The sequence below is a fragment of the Lepisosteus platostomus genome, chromosome 18 (genome assembly GCF_059453375.1).
Source record: "Lepisosteus platostomus isolate fLepPlt1 chromosome 18, fLepPlt1.hap1, whole genome shotgun sequence".
Taxonomy (NCBI): domain Eukaryota; kingdom Metazoa; phylum Chordata; class Actinopteri; order Semionotiformes; family Lepisosteidae; genus Lepisosteus; species Lepisosteus platostomus.
Window position 1 is genome coordinate 3,991,884 of NC_142628.1, and position 22,675 is coordinate 4,014,558.

At 40.6% G+C, this 22,675-nt stretch overlaps 3 protein-coding genes across 17 annotated transcripts in view; 1 reads left to right on the forward strand and 2 right to left on the reverse strand.

Moving 5' to 3' along the window:
• The window catches only part of dusp8a (dual specificity phosphatase 8a), an 88,363-nt gene extending 80,708 nt beyond the window's left edge, over positions 1-7,655 (reverse strand). For 2 of the 4 annotated variants that reach the window (XM_088610965.1, XM_088610966.1), the window contains exon 1: positions 7,336-7,655. The gene's annotated coding sequence lies outside the window, so the exon portion shown is untranslated. Of the gene's footprint in view, positions 1-7,052; positions 7,212-7,335 lie in introns of those variants that run through there. The other 2 variants (XM_088610970.1, XM_088610969.1) reach the window with 1 other exon arrangement.
• A 2,127-nt stretch (positions 7,656-9,782) lies between these two features.
• On the forward strand, positions 9,783-22,535 carry LOC148645463 (uncharacterized). Of its 12 annotated transcripts, none has more exons than XM_088610955.1 (15): positions 9,783-10,168; positions 10,994-11,053; positions 12,482-12,574; positions 13,186-13,254; positions 13,852-13,935; positions 14,629-14,691; positions 15,687-15,767; positions 16,010-16,081; positions 17,079-17,138; positions 17,650-17,730; positions 18,690-18,767; positions 19,411-19,454; positions 20,555-20,611; positions 21,256-21,563; positions 22,199-22,299. In XM_088610955.1, the coding sequence occupies exons 1-14, from the start codon at positions 10,097-10,099 to the stop codon at positions 21,284-21,286; spliced, it is 945 nt and encodes a 314-aa protein (XP_088467081.1). In that variant the 5' UTR covers positions 9,783-10,096; the 3' UTR covers positions 21,287-21,563; positions 22,199-22,299. The 12 variants fall into 12 exon arrangements, with proteins under 12 accessions (XP_088467081.1, XP_088467085.1, XP_088467084.1 ...); XM_088610950.1 differs by having other exon boundaries at positions 9,786-10,168; positions 15,690-15,767; positions 21,516-21,563; positions 22,199-22,535; XM_088610947.1 differs by having other exon boundaries at positions 9,790-10,168; positions 21,516-21,563; positions 22,199-22,535.
• Positions 22,370-22,675, reverse strand: part of ptpn5 (protein tyrosine phosphatase non-receptor type 5) — a 47,398-nt gene continuing 47,092 nt past the window's right edge. The window contains exon 16 of the transcript XR_015928052.1: positions 22,370-22,457. The gene's annotated coding sequence lies outside the window, so the exon portion shown is untranslated. The remainder of the gene's footprint in view (positions 22,458-22,675) is intronic.

Consider the following 22,675-nt stretch of genomic DNA (forward strand, 5'->3'; position numbering starts at 1 on the left):
ATTTGTATATTTTTTAACTCAACTTTTCTGAAACATACAGGGGTACAATGTATAGTTTAAAGTAGAATGACAACGTTTTCAATCCTGTGCTTCACGAATCACAAGCCTCGGTATTCAATTTAAGTGATGCCCCTCATTTAAAATGCCAAAGCCCTGGAGAATTCAAATATAGAGGTCCTAAAATTTAACACAGAGAATCTCTTCTTTGCTCTGTGGGTGAGTTGCATGAACCAGAATACTATAAAAATGACCAAGGAAGTGGTATTGTTTAATGTTGGCTTTTGTTTTGCCTTCTCTCATTTTCAGTCTTAAATAATTGAAAAATGAAGCCTTACATTAGGGGAATAAAACATGTGTTTCTAAATTGCTGCATGGCAAACTCCCAACCTGAAGTGGACAGTACAATAAATTAAGAGTATTTAAATCTTGCAGATCTCACAACAAATGCGGGATGATTTCTATTATGTTTCTCCCGTAAACATAACACGTATAGAACTTCACAATTGTGAAAAAATAATTTTAAATTAAGTGTCAAATACAACCGCAGAACCTAATTAATAATGCAGTGTCACAATTTTATAACGCCCTCCTCCTCTGTTACCCTACTGTCCTCTCTTCAAAGTGTACAACCTATAAAAACCCATTCTCTCTGAATAGCAGCAGTGTATTTGTGTTACTAAAATAAAACTTACAGTATCATCTGCATGCACTTCTAACATAAGTCTTTTATCTCTTCAGCAAACAGTAAGTGTAAGGACCAAATCTCTTACCAATCAGCTTCAACTGAAAACAATAAATCAACCTTGTGATATGACTTAGTCCTCTACAGTCAAACAGATAGGAATAGCAACAGAGGATTAAAGAAGAAACTGACAAAGGCTTAGTAGCAACACTTCAAAAGAGGTAAACACTAGCTGATATTTCTATACTGTATCTCAACAAAATATGAGATCATACAGACCTGAACTTACTGAGCCTGTCCGTGTCTGTCCGGAAGAGTTCAAGACTTTCTGAATCCTGGTCTCATACTTCTTTAAGATACACCAAGTGTTGGGGGCATTAAAGGCTAATGGTTTTAAAATAACTTGAAGAATGCTCTAAAGGAGTGAAACAAATATTTTGTATAGTTTAAAAATATGGTAAATGTGAAAATCAGTGGAAAACAAATAATGGTAAATGGTGATCAGTTTAACAGACAAGATGCCAGACTTTCTCCAGAGCAACTGCCAGTTGTGGGAACAGGCAAAAGACCAGAGTCTGCCTGGGATACCATGAAGTCAGTAGTAACTATGACTAAGAGCAACCTGATAGCTACAATAATATATTCCTTCCTCATGTTCGAACTCAAACTGAAAGCAGCCATTGTCCATTCTGTTGCAAATCAACTATGCATGCACGCAAGAGAGTAATGCCAAAAGCAGGACATTAAATCATTACTCTCTGAGTACGGCACTGAATTGTGAGACTTTACCCTTCAGGTTTTTTAACCTTCTTGGTAAATCAACACTACAGCGTGTAGTGATCTCCACTCGTGATCTTATTCGTGATCTAGTGTGGGTCAGCAGTGGGCTCTGCAGAACTGAACTGACTTAGCGCCATCTCCGTCTCTTAAGCCACACCAGATCCTGTTTAATAGCTCACTCATGTTAGTTTCTTTTACTATTTTCAGTTCAGGATCCAACCTCTAGGGAGAGTTAGCAGAAATGGTCAAAATACATCCACTATCGGCCTTTCACATAGGTTTTGTTGTTTTTAGTTATTCAAGTCTAGATTACAAAGGAACAAGTAATAGGTTTATTCCATGCTAAAAAAAAAGAAGAAAGAGAAGAAGGCTCCACGGCCGAAACGTTGTGTTCTCTTTCTTCTTTTTTTCAGCATGGAATAAACCTATTACTTGTTCCTTTGCAGCCTACGCATGCTGACGCAGCTACCCACCTGAACTACAAGTCTAGATTAAACACTTAATTATGAAAGGCTTCCGAGCCACTCCCCTGAAGCACAGGTTGACATTGCGGGATCGGGCCCGGGTCATGACCCTAGTCGACCATGACTGGGATTTGACTGGGATTGGTAAAGGACTGGGAATCATCAGACAGGGCGCCTGTGACCTTCAGGCAAACACATACTCCTGAAACTAGCCCAGGCGCTTGCTTGCCTTACAAGCCTGCAGGCCTGCAACGATGTCAGCGAGAGACCATGACAGGTGAAAGACTCAGCAGGTGGACATATCAGAAAAGCCAAGGGCACAGGGCCATGTGTCTCCATGTATCCTGACCAGACACAGGAGTAACTATGACAGCGTAGCATGTTATACATACACCAAAAATGAACTGGTGATGCCGAATTGAATATATACCCATTTGTCATGTTCCCTTCCCCCCTGTAATCTTCTATAAATTTAGAGTGCAAAGGAATTTGAAAAAAAAATCCCAGTCAAGACATGAATTTATACAGTGATTTTTATCACTTCTAAAAAAGGTTTCCAAATCCAGAGATAATGAACTATTCAGCAACTGAATTTGGGAGCAACTGAGAACATCCTACTGAAATACAGAGAAGTAGACTGACAAACACAACTGGAAAGAAAAAAAAACATAAGCCCATGGAACCTTATACAATATATTAAAACAGCACTACACATTTTCAGCCTGATCCTGCCAGCTGATCTCAGATGCTGAGCATGGCTGGGTCTGCTCAGTAATAGTATAGAATCCAAGCAAAGAAAAACAGGTTGTGGCTTAAAATGGCACTGACCAGTAGGTGGCGGCCTTTCCTCCGGAAATTTCCAGGGGGAAGACCTTTGTGAATTTCTAAACCAACAACCCAGTACGCTAACTGGAGAGACTGTGCTGAGGTTCCATCCCTCAAATAAGATGGTAAAGTGAAGCCTTGACTACCTGATTATTCAAGACCCTGTGGCAAAAGGCCAGTACAGGCGAAAAATATGACCTGCCTAAAGATTCCTCATTATTTAACTGGCAAAGTCATTTTAATTCTTCCATATGAGTCAACTGAGAACACGTTCCCACTTGCAATGACAAGATTGGACAGAGATTCAGACAGCAGAACATCTACCTTCTTAATGAAGCAGAGGTGACTGACTACATCTCTTACACTGCAGGTATTCTCTTACTGTATACGTAGAGTGTTTCTGACCATTTGAGACAAAAAGTGTTACAAAAATGCAAATTTGCATAATTTAAAGAAGAAATGTCTGCTGCAGTCTTGGGCTGGAAAAAAAGTATTTTTTTCTGATACTGTATTTACCCTTTAATAAAGAACAATTAAAATGCCTGGAGAACATCAATCTAAGCATGTTGACCTTCGTTTGGCTTTCGAGTCCTTCTTTCTTTGGAACTGCCTGGTGTAAGGTGAAGTCATCAGATTACAGACTGATTAAACAGGATCCACGACAATGGAGGAAACCCCTTCAGAATCACCCCACTGACAAATCAGCATCAGCTCATCCACACAAGGAACAAGCTCCTTTTCTTTGCACTGAGGGAATAATCTGCGCTCAGTGAGGCAGGGAGGCAGATCAAACATTAAAGCAAACAGCGGTAAGCAAACCCAGTTTTAGTCATACAGCCTGGTTACTCATTAACTGTTGGTGTTTTAAACTTTATCAGCACTTCTTTGTAACTGTGACTGTGTTTGTTTGGGAGCTTTTTCAGCTCAGCAGTTATTTAATGTGTGCAGCATCAGCACAGAGTCCTTTCGTTTATTATTTTGATTTTGGAGCATTTTATTGCTTAATCCATCAGACCAGCATGTTGTCTTTACGAGTTCAATCAGTCACCTAGTAGTGTGCGCACTGGAGAAACAATGCCCAATGGATTAGCACTGTTTGCCTGGTCAGCCTTACAGGTATTTTCAAAGGAGATGACTTCATTAATGGGCAGGCCCCTATTCACTCCACCATTGGGCATGCCGTTCTGCTTGTACTGCAGTCTGCAGATCTTGTTTAATGTGCTCCAATATTAAATAGTGTTAAAAACAAAGAACATTTTTCAGGAAGCCACCCCTTTCAGAAATCCACAGCAGAGAAAACGGATTTAACCCGTTGCAGGTAGGAATGTTAACACAGCCATGTGGGAAATAAAACAGTCCTAAACCATGCAAATTGTAGCACATGTAGTATAAGGACATCAGAGCAATGGGATTCATATGCAAGACAATGAGCTGCACCATTTGTTTTTACCATCCTTTCACAGCCATTAACTGTGCAAGCTTCAAATCCGTGAACACGGCTTCTCTCAAATCACACAGAGCCCATATACCTACAACACTGAGTCCATTAATATGTACCCCGGTGTCCTGGCCAAATTTCCCATTGGCCCTAACCAATCATGGCCTCCTAATAATCCCCATCTATGAATTGGCTTCATTACTCTCTGCTCTCCTCCCCACTAATAGCTGATGTGTGGTGAGCGTTCTGGCGCACTATGACTGCCGTCGCATCATCCAGGTGGTGCTGCACACTGGTGGTGGTGGAGGGGATCCCCATTACCTGTAAAGCACTTTGAGTGGAGTGTCCAGAAAAGCGCTATATAAGTGTAAGCAATTCTTCTTCTTCTTATTATTATTATTATTAATATTCCCCATGCCAGATAAGACCACCAGGAGGGTAAAGGGAATATATGCAGAAAACGATTGGGGAAAAACAAACATGACAAAAAGGCTTAGCCTCAACAAACAGCAAATAAAGCTGCGTTGAAGCAGAGCCTGAGATGAACTGGACAAGAGCAGTCAGGCAAGACTGAAGCATTCTGCATGCCTGCGGCTGGGCACTGGGTCACCCTGATGCCAGCGCCGCACAAGCAGGTGTAGGTGAACAATTCGGGACGCACATGACAATAAAACAGCAAAATAAGGTCACTCTTTGTCTCAAGACACTAAATCCACATCTGTAACCACTTTTATCTGCACATGCAGCTCATCTGAAATGTGTGTTAACGCTGTGCAACTGCTGTCATTCTCTCAGCTTTTTCTGAACCATCGAGCACCAAGTATGTCCAAGAGACAAAAAACCTAACCTCCTTCAAAACCCAAGCCTTGACAAATAAGCTGTCTCTTCAGTGCTGCTCATAATTCGGAATAATTCTCCCGAAGATAGGTGGCTACAACTAAATGGATCTCAGTCACATGCCTACTGGAAGGGCTTGCTTTCATTGGCTATACTTTGTTTTCCACTGTGCTTCATTTTAACACACCACATTTTAATTTCAGGTATGAAGAAGCAGGGGTTTATTATATTGATATTAAAAACTATAATTATCACTCAGAACCATCTTTGTGGAAAAGGAAATGTGGACGTATAAAACACACAGGGCTCATTCTTTTAATTCCGTGCACACCAGAGGCACCCAGTCCTGGAGGCCAGTAAGTGTGTCTGCAGGTTTCCCAGCTCTCTTTAAGACAGCCGCAGCTGAAGAGCTTGGAGAAACTATTCAACTGATCCAGTTAAGTCAGTAACCAGCTGGTTTAGCTAGTTAAGAGCCCAGCTGGAATGTAAATTTGCAGGCACAGCTGCCCTCCACAGACAGGGCAGGACATTCCTGGCGGACACTGTCTCACTCTGTCCCAGGTTTGCAAGAACACGTGGACAGTGTCTCGGAGTGCTCTTTGAGAACCTATCGGCAGTGCCGCAGTTTTTCACACGGTGAGACAAGGAGGAAGCAGTCTGGCAAACTGTGAGAAACTGTGGACACTGTCTCAGCCTGCACTGCAATGACTTGTGGGACACAGCCCCAGTCTCTCAGACCCCTGTCTCATGCCTTCACAATGCGAGATCAGCTGGATATTGTTAATGGATAGCTATGATTATCAAACAGGATGAATAAATGGACAACTTGGTACATACCGTTTGCAAGCAGTATCTAAGCAAATTTAAGAATTTAAATTTAATTGAAGTATTTAAGCAAATATCTAAGAAAACCTGAGAGCACAAAACAGACTATACTGTTACCAATTTATTAAATATATACTTCTGTTTCAGTCATATCACAAAATACACTATAACACGATAAACAGCTCGAAATCTAGACCAGCAGGTGAAACATCGTCCAGATCCTCAGATATTGAACTCTCCTCCAACAAAACTCCTATTTTTAAGAAACTACAGAGTGGTCATTTATTTGAACTATAAAACTTGTATACATATTTCACACATATTTTTAAAACAAATTAATTATTCTCTCTTAAACGAGTACAGTACAATGAAAGGAAAACTGTGCTTTATACGTGCGGAGGCGAAAACATTATTATCCTTCAATGGTTAATGCTTATCCGGACATTAAAAGCCTTCAGAAAAAAATCACCTTATGTAAAGTACTAAGTGAATATTAACATTATATAATACAGAAAAGATGACCTACCATCAGGATTAATTACTCAGTTTAAAATTAATTACTAGATTACTTAATACACAATACTTAGAATGGTTTAACAGGTTTCCCAAAAATAAATAACAAGCCTCCAAGTTGTAAAACAAAACATTCACAAAATACACATTGCCCGAGAAAACTGACATGTTCATAAGCACATCAATTCGAAATACGACGAACCACTCATTTTCACCGCGTGGTAAAAGAAGCAACGCCGATATTTTGTTGAAAACGCAGCAGTACAAAAACATGATACAAAACAAAACAGTTTTCCCAATACGAACAGAAATGGTCGTCCTTTTAATGAATGTGTCTTTAGATTATCCCGTCGCCCGTGACGCTATTACTACAATTATCATTAATGGAAATTTAGAAATTTACCGAATCCTATCAGATAAATAACGCAAATTTCATACGTCGCCTTAATAATGACATTAATCGGACTGGTTTAATTTTGGAATCGCAGATCCACAAGAGAAACTCATAATCGTTGGGATGCCAGAACGCGATTTGGTAAAAAACAAATCAATTTAACAAAGGTCCGCCGAGAATACGATCGAAAGCTGTGTTATTGCCGCACAATATTGTGCACAGAAGGACCGTGAAGACGAAGTCATCTGGTCGATCACACTGACAAGTTAAAAGGAGGAGAGGGGACTAACCTACCTTGGTCACCACACATTTCACAAGCCGTGGGGAAATTCGAGACAAAACGAAAGGGACTCGCAACCATTTACATGACCATCAGCATGATGCGTCGCAGAATACGATATTGATACCAGTTGGGGTTCACCTCCCGCTACTGCCCCATGCCCATGTGAAACACTTGTACCGGTACATACCGGCAGAAGGGGTGGAAATGACAAAGCAAAGAGAGATTTAAACACGCCGCAAAAAAAAAAATGTGATTTTTAAAATCTTCAGATTAGAACAAAAAATAGAAACTCACCTCCTCCGCCACAAAGCCTTGATTGCCGGTCCTCTAATTTCTATAGACCATAAAGCGCCTCCGCATTAGCTACGCTGCCTGTTTATATTAATGTTTACAAATCGGGGGTACGAGAGCGAAGGGGGCAGAGGGGTAGGGGCGACGGCCACAGCAGTAGGCTGCACTGCGCTTATTGGGGATATGGTAACCATGCACTACAGAAAGGAAACGCTTAATTGTAGCAATTAATGTTCCCTGTGTTTGGGAGACAAGAGTGTGGTCGAGATTGGGGAGATAAGCAATCTGCATTTACAGGGTATTAGCGATTCAGGAGAGAAAAAAAAACAGAAGGTGCACTTTAGAACCTAAAAATGAACTAAGGATGAGGTCATGCTTCAGAGAAAAAAAAACAAGCTGACGTCACCTCCAGCCAATCGGAGCTGGCGGCTCAGGGGCAGGTTGACGTCACCCTTCTGATCCTCCAGATTAAAGGAGACGAGGCCGCTGCCGGGAGCTCTGCGATTTAAAGGGGACACGTGGAAATGTGTGTCAGAGCGCTGTGCGGACCAAACTGTTACCCCCCTCCCCCGTCACACATCGGCAATGCTTAGATTGCAGAGTAGGGTCATAAAACTCTGTCATTAAAACTAAGCACGGGAAATCATACTCCCGCATTTGGGACGGGGAGGCGGGAGCCCCTGTGCACTCCAGAAGAGTACAGGTCGAAGACAAACGTGTGAATGGGGATAATACTATACTCCCGTGTTTCCGCCATGTAATGCAATAGGCAGGAGACGAGGCGTCCCCGGTATAACCGCGGCTTGCGTGGCTGCACGCCGCCGTGCGTGTCCGTGGAGGGTTTTAGGAGACCCGTCCCCGCAGATGCTGGCCGGACACGGCGCGCCCACGCTCGCGGCGCACGACACGATCCCGGCCAGCTTCACGGTTCTGTTAACGACTTCCCAGTACTGTCACATTCATTCTTAACAGGGGTATTCACGGTAACAATAAATCCAACTTTGTTTCTTTTCGGGGAGAAAAAACAACAGCCCAATCGCAATGAAAACGATGGTACTGCATGGTTTCCTTTTCACCGATTGTTTGCCTTCACAACGTGAAGCACAACGTGTTATTAACGATGTGAACCGGGTGGCGGCGGTTGATTTCGGGGATTTTCCCGTGATTCACGCCGTGGTTGTGCCGGTTGTCGGGCACACGAACTCAAAACCGTATTTTCCACGATGTCTCCGTTTGACCTGAATGAAAGAGCCTTTTCTTTAACCCCACCACGGGAAAGGTACATTGCACCGAGCCCAGAGAACCGGCGGAGTGGCTCGCCCGGAGGGGAACCGGTCCGCTGGCGGGCCAGTCCTGTCCCGGGATGGGGAGCTAACAATTCAGAGCAGCCGGTGGACTGCGTTGTGTGTCTGGGGTGCGAGGACAAGCGGGTATGACAGCCTTTAATCTCCCCCTCTTGGGTGACCTGGTTTCTCCGACACAACAACATGAGATCTATTCCAGTCACACCCGGGTGTGCAAACTGGGCTGGACACAGCCCCCGAGTCAAGCCCGCACCTGTCCAACACGAGTCGAGCAAGGTTTAGGTCCTGCTGCAGAGGGGACTTTGAGCTCCGTTACATACCGCCTGTCATTTCAGCGCTATTCATCGGCACGGGTGTGTGTCGGTTCTCCCCCCGTCTCCAACGACACGCCGCGCAGGCAAAACACACAAGCAGCACATCTACCGTGCAGAAAGGGACAAAGCAATACTTAAAACTGTTCACTGCAGATTTTAAAACAGTGGGTAGGAACGAGCCTACAGTGCGATGCTCGGAGGCCGGGTTTTCCCAGCACGGGAACGGCACCATGGCGGTGGTGGGGGGGGTGACGTCACCTGGATACCAGGAGGGGGCGACACTGTCGCCGGACGGGACGGTGTTATTTGTTGATCGATGAAGCGAGCTTTTATTAAGGAGTCATTTTTCAACCAATGATGCCCCAGGACTGGAAAAATCGGCATGTGATCCGGAAACCGACGCGACAGCACCGGAGAGGAGGCCAATAGTATTGGCAATTGGATATTTCTGTGCGTTTTGAGCGTTGGAGAGCAGAACCATTGAGGGTTTTTTTATACGGAAGAGTGCCAAGTCAAGGGGTCGCGATCAGCAGCAACACAGCCTGCTGAGGCTGAATCCGCACCTTGATCCTTAAAAATGTGAACAGTACAGCCCGTCCCATCAGCCAGTCCTCCATTTCCTAACCGCTTCTTCCAATTCAGGGTCGCATCCCGGGAAGCAACGGGCGAAAGGCAGGATACACCCCGGGTGGGACACCAGACACAGACACACGCTCACAGCTAGGGCCTAAATATATGTCTTTGGACGGTGGGAGAAAAAAACCCCACAAACATGGGGAGCTACCGGCTTCTAGCCCGGTGTCATCAAATGCATTGTTTTTACACGGCGTGACTTATTGTCATTTGCTTGTATTCCTGTGATGTAAGTTGTAAACCCGAAATCGGTGACATATCTTAAAAAGTAAATGATGCCTTTTGGCATTAATCATGACCGCTCGCCCAGTTGCGCAGCTGGGTGCGTCGGAGTAGAGACTGACGGCCAGGCGAGGTGTGTCCCGCCGGGCCCCGCGTGTGGCGGAGGTCACAGTGGACCTGCCCTGTCCCCCGCGTCGCTGGGCGACCCCTCCTGTGACGTGGCCGTGCTCCTCGGTGTCCCCCGGCGCTGCGGGGGCTTCCTCATCACAGGACACTGAACCGGCAGGGACGATGATTGTCCTCGGCTGGCTCGTGTTTATATGTGGTCAGACTCTGGGATCACTTTTACAGTCATCCCCTCTTGTAAGTTGTTGTTGTTGTTATTATTATTAGTAGTAGTAGTTATAACCAATATAACGTCTAGGCCCGTATAAGATTATATTTTGTAACTCAGAGCTGAACGCTAAATCTGATCAATAAGGGGACCATCTTGGAAAATATCTATGCTTTCTATTATTATTATTGTTGTTGTTAATGCTGTTGTCACCACTTCTACTGTTTGTTGCTAGCAATGATAATGACCGAAAATGACGCTCTTCATTATTTATTTCCCCATTAACAGTCCGCTGTAACTCTTTTGCAGACATTGCCATCTGCTGGTTTAATGGGGAATTACATTTAGCTGCGTGAAAATGTCAATTCAGGAGTTTGCAAATCTCATTTGCAGTCCTGTTATTCTCGTCCCTGTAACACTTGATCATGTCTCGCTTGAGCACGGCAGTAAAATATTCCACAGGTTTCATAGTTTGCTATAATAATGATGATGTATCGGGAAGGAAATTGCCTGATTGCATACATCTGTAAAAAAATGTATGCTCTTTTTCATTTTTTGTTTACTTTTTATTGTACTTTATTTTTGTCTTTTTCTTCATTAAGTGTCCTAGGGTTTGGAAAGATGCTATATAAATAAAAATATTATTTTTAAAAGAGACATTTTAGAGTAGTTTAAAACAAATTTAGTCTGTGCAAAAGACTAAATTTGTTTAAGCTCTGTGAGTTTGTATCATATACTGTATGTGGTAATACTGCATTGATTTGTATAGTAAAAGCTGTTTTGGACAAACGATATATCTATTGTCTACTAAGATTTGTATTTCATGGTTGTCTTTTCTGTGCTGGGATCTTCAGGAAGACGACCTGTTTGATGTTGCGGATGTGGAGGACGCACTGATCTCCTTGAATAAAAAGGTTAGATGTGTTCTCCACAGAACTGGATCACTGGATCACAAGCTCTGCTGCCTAGGATGACCAGCACACTGTTTTACAGCTCAGACCTGCAAAAAAAAAACAAACTATTTACTACCACGTCTTCTGTTGTACTGTCCTTCAGATGAGACGTAAAACCGAGGTCCTGACTCTCTGTGGTCATTAAAAATCCCAGGGTGTTTCTCAAAAAGAGGAGGGGTATAACCCCCGTGTCCTGGCCAAATTTCCCATTGGCCTTTACCAATCATGGCCTCCTAATAATCCCCATCTCTGAACTGGCTTAATCACTCTGCTCTCCTCCCCACTGAGAGCTGGTGTGCGGTGAGCGTTCTGGCGCACTATGGCTGCCGTCGCATCATCCAGGTGGGGCTGCACACTGGTGGTGGTGGAGGGGAGTCCCCATTACCTGTAAAGCGCTTTGAGTGGAGAGTCCAGAAAAGCGCTATATAAGTGTAAGCAATTAGTATTATTACTACTGTGCACGCCCTGAGAGAATGGCGCAAATAAATAAAAATGCTATTTAGAATTCCACTATACATTTACATATAGCCATAAACTCCTCTCCTTCTACTTCTTTCAGAACATGCCGGCCTATGCAGTCTGCTAAAATCTGAATTTAGAAGTAAATCCACAATATCTTTCAAGCCTAAAACCTGTGTTATTCTAAACAGTCATGGCTTTTGAAGATGGAGCACTCTAGTCTTGGCAGAAAACATTTCCTCAGTTTCAGTGTGCAGTGTGGACCTTGGGCTGGATGGGGTAGGGAACAGAGGCTTTGAACCAGGGGTTTGCAGGTTCAGATCCCGAGTGGAGGCACAGCTGTTGTACCCTGGAGCACGCAAAGCGCTATTATGGTGAATGCCTTGGTGTGTCATTGGGTGCTCTCCATGTTGTCAGTGCAAATGATTTGCTGTCAGTTAAAATATTCTGGTTCAATAAAGCACTACATACAAAAATCAAATGTGAACTCAGTGGAAACAGAGAAGAAGGCATTTATTCAAACCAGGACCAAAGCCATTCAAAGCTTTGTAAACCAACATAAAGGTCTTGAATAAACCTCTAAAGCTTTCAAATCCCTTCACTGTCACACAGGCTGCAGGGTTTAGTTTGAGTAATTTTCAGTAGTTTTGTTGAAGCAATGAAGTATCTACCTGCGCTAACTTTATTTTAACTCTTTTAGGAAGGCAGAGTCAGTAAAAGGAAAAACTGAAACCTATAAATATAATTTGAAGTACGTAATGAACTGGGCTTTGTTTTGGTAAAAGAGTTCATTTTCTGTAGCACATATCTGCTTACAAGAGTGTCTTTTTCCTCCAAACAAACACAAATCATAAAAATATTATTAGTAGTATGTGTGTATAGTTTTAATAGTGTTATACTAATAAACTCCATTCCCTGGTATGTTTTTAGGAGAAAGAGCTATCCTCTGAAAACAGTCTTCGCTCTGTGCAATGTGAAGACACTGCTCGAAAAGAAAGCAATGGACTCAACTTTTCCTCTGAGGTAAATTTCCAGTAAAATACTGGAAGTGTTAAGGGTACACAACAACACATCTCGACAGTGTCAACACGCATTGTCTGGAGCTTAATGCTTTTCTTCAGTTTTTCTTTAGACTTTGTTGAAAAGCATTTGTAAATAAAATGGTATTTTATTAGGTTACCACTGCCAGTATTAAACTTTAAAATCAGATTATAAATTGTGATTAAATTATAACCTGACATTTCACAAACCTTTCTTGCATTACATGAGCCTTTTAATTTGTTCACATTTTTATTTAATATAAATTTCTCGTCCTGTTATCAACTGAAAGGACAGTACTTTTAAGCTCCCTGGGACAACCTTGTTGTGAAAGGCGGTTTATAAAAATACATTGAACTGAAGCTGTTATAGAACTGAAACAGAAAGTGGGAAAACATGCACATTATTTCTAGTCTATGCATATCATGTATTCAGGAAATTTGGGATTGATTTTGGAGGAAGTATAATTAAAATATGTGAACACTCAATATAAGTGAGGCAAAAGCTTCACAGTGGTTCTAATTGAAATTATCATTAATAAAAATAATAATGATGTAATAACTATTACTGTTATTGAAAAGCATCTCCTCTTACAGGCTCCTGGACCTCCTTCCAAGAGGACTCGGACATCCCATGATGCTAACGGATCAGATACTCCTTCCAAGGTACCCTCCCCTCCTTCACACAACCAGCAGCGGGTGTTAAAATATCGATTTACAAGGCTGTCTTGTAAGTAGTGTGGTTTTGCGATTAGTGTGGCTGCCTCACGGGTCTTGGGTTGTGGGTTTGAATCCAGGCTAGGGTGCCTTCGTTGTGGTGCGGAGATTGTATTATCTCCTCAGATTCAGAGAAGACAGCAGCCTACTGTGGTTTCCTCAACACAGACTTGCTGCCATAACTGGGCTGGCATTCCATTCAGCCTTTTTTAAATTGGATAGCTATCCAGAGGCTATCTAACGGAAGCCGAGAGAATGTCTGTTTTACTGTATATGCCATTGTTGCCTGTGTTAAATGTGTATGTTCTTACATAATGTCAAATCTCCATTTTCCAAATGATCTTCTGCAGAAATGCAGGCCTCATACTTGTCTATAAAGGCAAAACAATCAAACAGTCATACAAACAGATAAGAAAAAGGATAAAGAAGCAAAAGGTCATTTTTAATGGGCCAGAAAATGCACATGATTTCTTAAAAGAGTTAAATGATTTCACATTGGACATACTTCTATTTTCAAACTCTTGCTCTTGCATTTGATTGTGGAAGCAGTCTCCCCAGTCTGCTGGACCTTCTTCCAGTACTAGAACTGAGATATCCCACGGCGCTACTGGATCAGACACCCCCTCTAAGGTATCGTGTCCTCTCCCACACAGCCACCAGCTGTGTATTACAAAAGAATGCTATGAAAACAGTATTGATTCTGTTTGCTTTTGGTATGGACATAGCCAGCTCTCTCAAGGTTGAATCATAGTTTATTTTACTGTAGAAACTGCTTTATAATACTTTAAAGGATAACATTGCAGTGTCATGCAAAATAAGTCATAATGACACAGACATGTGTCACTAGATCATGAGGGATATGCAGTAACGTTTGAAATATCCAAATATGCATGCTTTTTATATCCAACCCTACATCCAAATTAAAAGAAAATAATATAACTTTGCAAATATTAAACATGAAGTATCTCGTAAAAGTTACATGACATGAAATAGTCATGTAAAACTGTGGCAATTTGCTGTAAAAAAAATTAAAAGATTGTTTTTAGACTGGTGTGAAAAAAGGCTCCCATCTACTGTTTAGATTTGGCAGGTTAAATAAAAAAATATATATTTATATTTATATAATTATAACATTGAAAAATAAAATTAAGTTTATCACTTAGTTCTACATAAGCAGTAATACAGATACAGTAATACACCCCCTGGTGGGTACATTTTAAGTGCAGTATTTTCTAAATGCCAGAGTAACAAACATTTGAGTTGTTTTGTTGATTAACCATATTTGTATTGTATACGTGCTAATTCAAAGTGAATATTTTCCAGTCTGCTGTAGGAGAGGCACTGGCAGTGTATCATTCCTACCTCAGATTCGAACCTGGAGTGCAGGTAAGAGATTTTGGAGAGCACCTTTCAGCAGGAAACATTCTTGCTTAAACCATCAGTGAGTCTAAAGTAACTGCTAGATACAGCATATATTTTCATCAGGATTGCTGACCTGACATCTCATTCCTTTCTCCCACCCTTACAAAACACCAAAAGGCCAATATCCCTCTGTTTGATATTGTTCACGGCAAGAATGGGGCGTTGCTGTGTTATGATAATAAACTGAAACCAAGAAGCTCATGAAAGAAATGATGACTGCTCTACCACATGGCCATGGAGGTGCAGTCGGAACAAGCTGTAAATAAATCAAAATCTGGGTGCTTGTTTCTGGGGAAACAATGTCTTTCACAAAAACAAAATGGCTTGTGTGACAGGACAGGAGAACAAGCTGGGGATTTCAAAGCCCTTGAAGGTGACTGATAACAGCTTGTTTGGCTTTCAAACAACCTGGAAGGGAAGTCTCTTGATTATGCCGAAACCAGAAAGTGTACACATTGTTTAAAGACCGCTTTCTTGAAAATAAACAAATAACATCATTTCCTTGGATGTAAACAAAAAAGCAATTCTTAGTGATTCCAGTACAGTTTAAAAAAGAAACCAAAATAAATAAATCTAACTATGGAAGCAGGTTTTGTTGAGTTCACGTGAAGTTATATAAATACAAGGCAGTACAGTGGAAGTAATTTCGAACAATAAACAAAGATGATCAAAAGAAGTCTTATTTTAGTTCCTTTTTTTTCCAAATTTTCTTACAACAATATTTCTCATTTCTGCCTCCATTTTCTGAGTATTTTAAACTCACTTATCAAGCCTATCATAACAATATTTTCATGTAAACCATGACTATTAAGAGTTTTTTTTTTATTTTAGGTTTGGCTTGTTTACTTTAATTGTTTCATAATATGCGCCTTTTATTTAGGAGTAAATGGAAGTTCTGTACAGTAAAGTAGTACTTGATGTCTGTATGTGTTAAGTAATGAACAATTTGTTTCTGATAGAAGCATGGAAAAAACGACACCGTTCCTAAAACTGGAAACGTAGACAAAAGCAGTCAAGGGGCCAGAGCAGGCTGCGCTGAGGTATGTGCTATGCGGTCGTTCTCTGCCTGTGTTTGTAGACTTCAGCATATACCTGTCCTGCTCTTTCCTCTTCCCGTAATCCAGATTCCGTTTATTGTGTTTATTCCTGTAATACGTGTCCTTTACTCAGAATGTTCAATGGAAACAAACACCGCCAGCAGGCTGTTTGTTAGGTGTGATTATCAGCTGGTATAATCTGTATGCCACAACATCGTTTCCGAAAAAATGACCCTTTATTTCAGTCTGTGCAGACAAAAAGGGATGACAGGCAAAACACTGCAATCTCTGCGAAACAGAAGCTGGCAGCCCATGAGGTAAGCATGTCTATTTTTGCACTTTTGACTCTTTGTCTGTCTTTAGAATAACAGTTGTTCATATCGAAGAATTCAAAAGTGCTTTACATACTGTAGAGGAGGGATTCCACATGAAGTCCAGACACCAACAGCTTTTCTTAAGATCGTTTATTTTCTTAAACCAGTGAACAAGTCAATACCATTAATTGTTCTAAAATGGTTATTAGTGCTGATAAAATGTTATTTGCAAATGAATATATACAATTTATTTACATAATCTGAACCACATCTCCCAATTCATTTGTAACTCAATCGGTACTACACTACAAGACATTTAGTTCTTGTTAAGTGTCTCTAATTTCAGTGCATTTAATCAAGATTAGAATGCCATTATGTTGCGCATAATATAATAAAATGTTATTATAAGGGTTAAAAATAATTTCAGTCTGAAATTATTTTATGAAATATTTTCAGCACAAAATTCTACTTGCAGTTCTGCAGTTGTTGAAATTATAAAAAATATTAGTACAGAATTTATTATAACGATTGTGTATTTTCCGTTATTGTTAAAAGCACTCTGCATTAATTACTGTACATTGCAACATGGGGTGGGACTCTAGCATTGCAGTTAGCACAACTGCTTCAGAGCACTTGGGTCCCGGGTTCGAGCTTCTTCTGTGTGCAGTTTGTTCTCTTCATGTGGGTTTGCTTTAGGTGCTTTGTTCACCTCCCACTTCCTGAAAACATGCTGAATATAGGTCCCTTGTGCTTGCATGTGTCCTGTGGTGGGCTGGCGCTCTGTTGGTGTAGTCCCAGCTTGTGCTGTGTGCTTACAGGCTCGACATGTCAACATCAGGGATACTGTAGCAATAAGCACCCCACAGATAGGAACAGGCACACAGGAAATATGCAGATTTCTGATGATGGATGAATGGGTATGTTCTTTCAAAATGTGTGTAATGACACTAATTATGAGCAAGTCCAATAACATTTGCAAATTCCTGTTTAAATCTTTTAGGCAAAGAAGAGTAACCAGCAGAAGGACACTAAGATGAACACTGCTGGAAATGCTATGGAGGTACTTGTGAGCCTGTGTTTTAAAAACCTTCTACATTATCTGTCACCTCTGGAAGTGTGATTATCTACATCACTTTACTTTAAACTGTAATATTTCAGGATGCTTTTCCAATAATGGATTGAACAAATTGAGGCAACTCATTTCTTGGCCTGGAACTTAAATAAGGAACACTCAACTCAGAGTGCTTATTTTATTGTGCACTCTTCTAGGTATAGCCTGTTTCAAGCAGGCTCATAACTTTATATATTCTGATGAGACTGCAGTTTGTCTTTCCTTAAAAACAGTTAATATGACGCAAATCAACAAGGCTTCATCTTAAGAGTGCAGACACCTTTGATTAAAAGTGAAGGAAAAGGCCATCGAAGCTGAAATGTTTCTGTTTATCCTGTTGTCCTGCATCTCTAACCTTTATATTCTTTCTAAATTTGCCTGTTATTACAGTAGTTACACTAATGTAGCAGCAGGCGGTTTTCATCCATTTGTTTAATAAAATGAGGTATTGTCTTGACAGACAAAGAGAGAGAATGTTAAAGGAACTGGCAAGACTGGCAAAATCATGCTGGAATCCCCACAGGAAGCCAATACTCTAACGGTATGAGTTTATGTAGGATTTTGTACCATCCGCTCATCTCTGTTTTATGTCTAACAACATTATTTTTCTGCTGTCCTCTTTGTTCCCCACTAGTATGGAATAACCACCTGTTGTTGACGATTGTTACTGAGTTAGGCTCAGCTGCCTCACTGTGATTTAGCTCTACCCAACACCCAAGCAAGTCTTGGAGTGGTATACAGTAGCCTGCAATAGGCAGAACTGTAGCACAGAGAACACAGCTCTGCTTTCTTGCCTATCTACTTCAATACAAACTGCTATCTACATGGCATGTAGTATGAAAAACCAATATGAACATGCATTGATACAAACTGCAGGAACAAATGTTACTGTGGTGCTACATCGATAAGCTCCACTTCATACACCTCAACAATACGGTCCCTCTTTACATCCTGACATTTAATTTAAAACATTCACCCTGCATAGGTCATACAATCAAGATTTATTGTTCAAATGAGGTCTTCAAGGACTTCTCCAATATTAATCTACGACACATGACAATTGCACATTTCAATGCATAGATCCACTCGGATTAGTTCTGTGCTTGAATTCGAAATGAAGAGAAAAGCATTAGGGTTCAGTCATTAGAGGCCTTGGGTTCAGTCTTTCACCTGCGTGGAGTTTGTATGTTCTGCCCGTGTTCGTGTGGGTTTCCTCCAGGTGCTCTGCTTTCCTCCCTGTCTGTGTGTGGCTTATGTTGGGCTGGCGTCCTGTCCAGGGTGTACCCTGCCTTGCCGGGACTGGCTCCAGCTCCCCCACAACCCTGAATTGGAAGAAGTGGTTTAAAAAGTACATGGATGGACAAAGCATCATGGAGCACACCAGCTGCTGTATTGCTCTCAAAGTTCTAAAGCAAGCGACACAGTCCGCAGAACCAGTATCCTATGTCCGAAAAGAGTGGTACAGTTTTCTAGAGGAAGGTCTCTGTTGTGACTCCCTAGGAACCAAGAGCACAAGCTGCTGTTGCAGCTGGACCTTCCTTCTCTCCAGGAACATCCATTTCTGACACTTTAACTCAGGTATGGCTGCAGTGTGGCTCTGTGCTGTAGTTAAAGCAGGGCTGGACTGCATCGTCCCAGTCTTCCTTCACACATAATGGGCTCCTCCTCTTAAACCCAGAAAAGGAAAGCTGTGTTTCATATTTTTACTGTTGAAGACCTTTCTCACTTTTATTTTATAACCTAAAAACTAGACCTTCATTAAAATATTTTTTCATTACCTTCTTTTGTCATTACCTAGGGTAATCATTCTGTATGTATCTATAAAGTCAATGAAAGTCTGATATTTTGAGCATTTATCTCTTTGCTAGATTTAATTGAACAACAGTCAATAAAGCCCACTCCACAGTGTTTTTCTGTGTAGGGCAAGCAGATGAGTGTGAAACAAATGAAGATGATCAAAACTTTTGACACTTTACTTTTAGCCTGATGTGATTAAATTAAATGTGCTGTAAATCTTGTATTTGGGCTTTTAAAGCATATCAAAACCAGATACCAGTGTTTTTGGTCTGAATAAATAGATCAAAGATCAGATCAGTTTACAATTTTTATCCTTCATTTAAATACACATTTGTATTTGTTTCTGTATAGAACATATTACAGCATGTCCTAATGTGCTACTTTAAATCTCTGAATTATTTTCTTTTTTTGCATTCTTTGGTAGGGATTTTTTGACAGGAACATGCTCAGGGCTTCTTTGCAGTGGAGGTAAAATTAAAGTTATTTTTATTCGCAATTATTCTCACTTATATTCTTACTTATTTTACTTATTACTTAAGGAAATAACTAATTTGCTAATTAAATAAAAAAATATTGCTGAGTGGTTCAGCCATAATTTAGTTTGAGACCTTTATATTTACATTAGTATTTAGAAAAAATACCACCAAGAAAAGGTGAACTGAAAGGTGATGAACCAGTGTTAAAACCAGTATACTATTCCTTTTGGAAAGTCGGCCCCCTGTGTCCAGTGTGGGTTTATAGTAAGTAGTTATTACTTTCAATAGTACTAACAGTAATAGTTACTATTGCTAGTAATAACTGCCTACTTTTGGGCAGATTGCTACAGAATTGTCAAATAAAGCAAAGTAAGCAGAACTCCATTGTTAGTGAGAATGGAAGAGGTTTTTGATATCTACAGTAAGCATCATTTTAAAGTCCTCTTCTTTGTGATTAGGGAAATGATTGAAGGCCATGTTTAACAGCCCATGAACATACGTCCTTTGCCACTTAAAAGACATTTAATTGTCATTAAATTGCAATCAAAGTCCAGCTGAGGCCAAATACTCCATATTACCATGTCATTATCAAACATGGGCACAGTCAACACTAAACTGAATGGGGATCAGGAAATAATCTTGAAAATTAATTGCTAGTCAATACTAATGACAGCTGTTGTCATTAACTATTTACACAACCAACCTAGATCCTCTATACTGAAAACCAGTCATAGCACATGCATCTTTTAGAATCTTTCCAGGGGCCTGCAAGACTGCACAGTGTCAGAATGAGTCGTTTTTTCCCATTTCCAGCCACCAGGTTTTAATCTGACGAGTTAGTCGGGTATGACTCATCCTCTAATGACCAGTGACTAATGCTTCACCACCAAGGTCTGCCATCTGACCACTCCATACCCGTTCTGTGGAGCACCTTATGCGTGAAAGTTCAGGAAGTTTCAACTCTCTTTTTAAAAGTTGATATGGAATCATTTCCAGCTTTTTTGTCATTGCAGAGGTTTGCTTGCTGTGTTGTTCCCTATAGAAATGTGTCTTTTTATTGAAGTGCTGTCTATTCTGTTGGTGTCCGTGCAGGAGCTCCTTCTCCCCTGCCGCAAAAGCTAGACAGACCCTGAGCAGCGTGAGAAACAGGTACAAGCTGGGGACAGGTGTTTTCATGTTTCCTGACTGAAACACTGACAGCATACTTGCACCTTCAGAAAACTCTCTACACAGAATCCTGTGTGGCATTCTGTGTTCTGGTGTTCCACCCTGAGTAGCTAATTAAATAACATAATTATTTTCAAAATTAGACATACAAAAGATTTTTCTTAAGGTCATCTACAGCTAGTAACACACAACATTCACTTAATTAAAGGTTGCCTTTAACCTGTTAATCATCTAAGATAACGGTTTTAATTATTACAGTTATAAAGCCAATTAAATAATTAGACCAATTATGTAACCAAGAATGTGGGGAGTACAGAAGACATCAAGCCCTCCAGGAACTGAATTTGAGATCTCTGCTCTACAGTATGCATTGTGCACTTCTGTTCTGCTGCTAATTCTACAGATCAGAAGTCTAATTTTGTTATTGCTATCAATCTGTTTCTTAATCTAGTTCAAGTAGAAGTAGTAGTTAAAGTAGAAAACTTTGCTGTGGTATTTAATGTGTTAAATATTTTATTGCATAAATGTAAATATTCAAAAGTATTGTACAGTATATCAACATCAGGTTCTTGGGATACTATACAGGTTTACTGTGGTTGTGATATTTGTCTTTGTGATCTTCCTAGGCAAAGAATTATCACCTACCACATGCTGTGAAGGATTGTTGTTTGTTATGCAAGAGCCAGATCTGGCTAATTGTCTCATTAGGAAGGGAGATCAATGACATGTACAGTAGATGGCACAATAAGACTCTTTCTGGCCTTGTTCTGTTTATACCTTCATAAACAGTGCAACTCTGTAGCTTTGAAGACCTTCTCAAAACTCTAGGCCCACTTAAGAGTTGCAGTTGGTTGTTTTACCAGGTTTTGTTTTCTTTTTCTGCCAGTCTGCCTGGACAAACTGTGTTGTCTCGCCTGGACTCTGTCAAAACCAGGTACTGTAATTACAGAACAGAAGTTTTCAGGCTTGTACGAATCCTCCCTGGCTATTTCTTTTTACAAGGACAAGACATTACCCTCCAGTCATTGTTTTTGGTTTCCCATCTTTTCAAGCTATCTGTTGCTTTGTTACAATTGCATATTTCTGATTTATTATTTCATCTTATTTTACTTATTTAATCTCTCTCCCATACCTTGTATAGCTGAGGAACTGCAAATAGGACAACCTTAAAATAAATGCATGGGACTACAGCCCTAACAGGCTTGAGATTTGAAAATAATTAATGAGAGTTCAGATGGGTGGTTTAGAGTTTGGGTAACATAAGACTGTGCTTTGATTCCTCTGTAGCTGTGTAATGTGTACAAGAATTTACTTAAATTGATTCAACAAGATGTGGTTTAATTATGATGTTATTATACCGTTATTTTAAAGAAAAAAAAACAAGGAAATACACTAGAAAAGCACCACAAGAAAGGCTAATGTGGGAAAGCTCTAAAGTACAAAAATATTACTTCCAAAGTAAACTTGGGTTGTTTCCCTGTGTAATTATGTGTATTATGTACAGTTTTACATGTATCTGTAGGACCATAGAGAGAACGTCTCATTGAGAGCTGGTCTGTCATGTTTCAGTTTTAAAAACTTTCTGAATACTGGAGTGCCATCCGGTTTTGAAACTACTGGACAGACCCATGAGGCTCCACATTCCAGTCAGAGAGCTGACCATGGATTGCACCCTACTGGAACCGTCAGAGGTGCATCAAACTCCACTCGCATGGCAGGGAGAGCTTCAGCTTCTCCTGTGACTGAAATACCTTTGGTTGATATTCGGCCTGGATAGATTCAGTTCTGCTCAACAGGCAAGGCTGTCTTCTAGCTCTGCTGACAACTGCTGAAGAAACAATCAGCAGTTAATAACTATTGTCACGTTAAAGAAAATAAAGGATCTTTTTTTTGTTCATCTTGATTACATCTTCTACTGGATTGATTTATTGAGGGTAAGAGGTCATTTTGTTTTTTAGTGTTTATGAAGAAGTTCAGATGATGTTTTTAGTCGTGCTCAAACTCAAATCTACCGAGATTAGCTGTCAGTAGCTTTTCATTCTACTT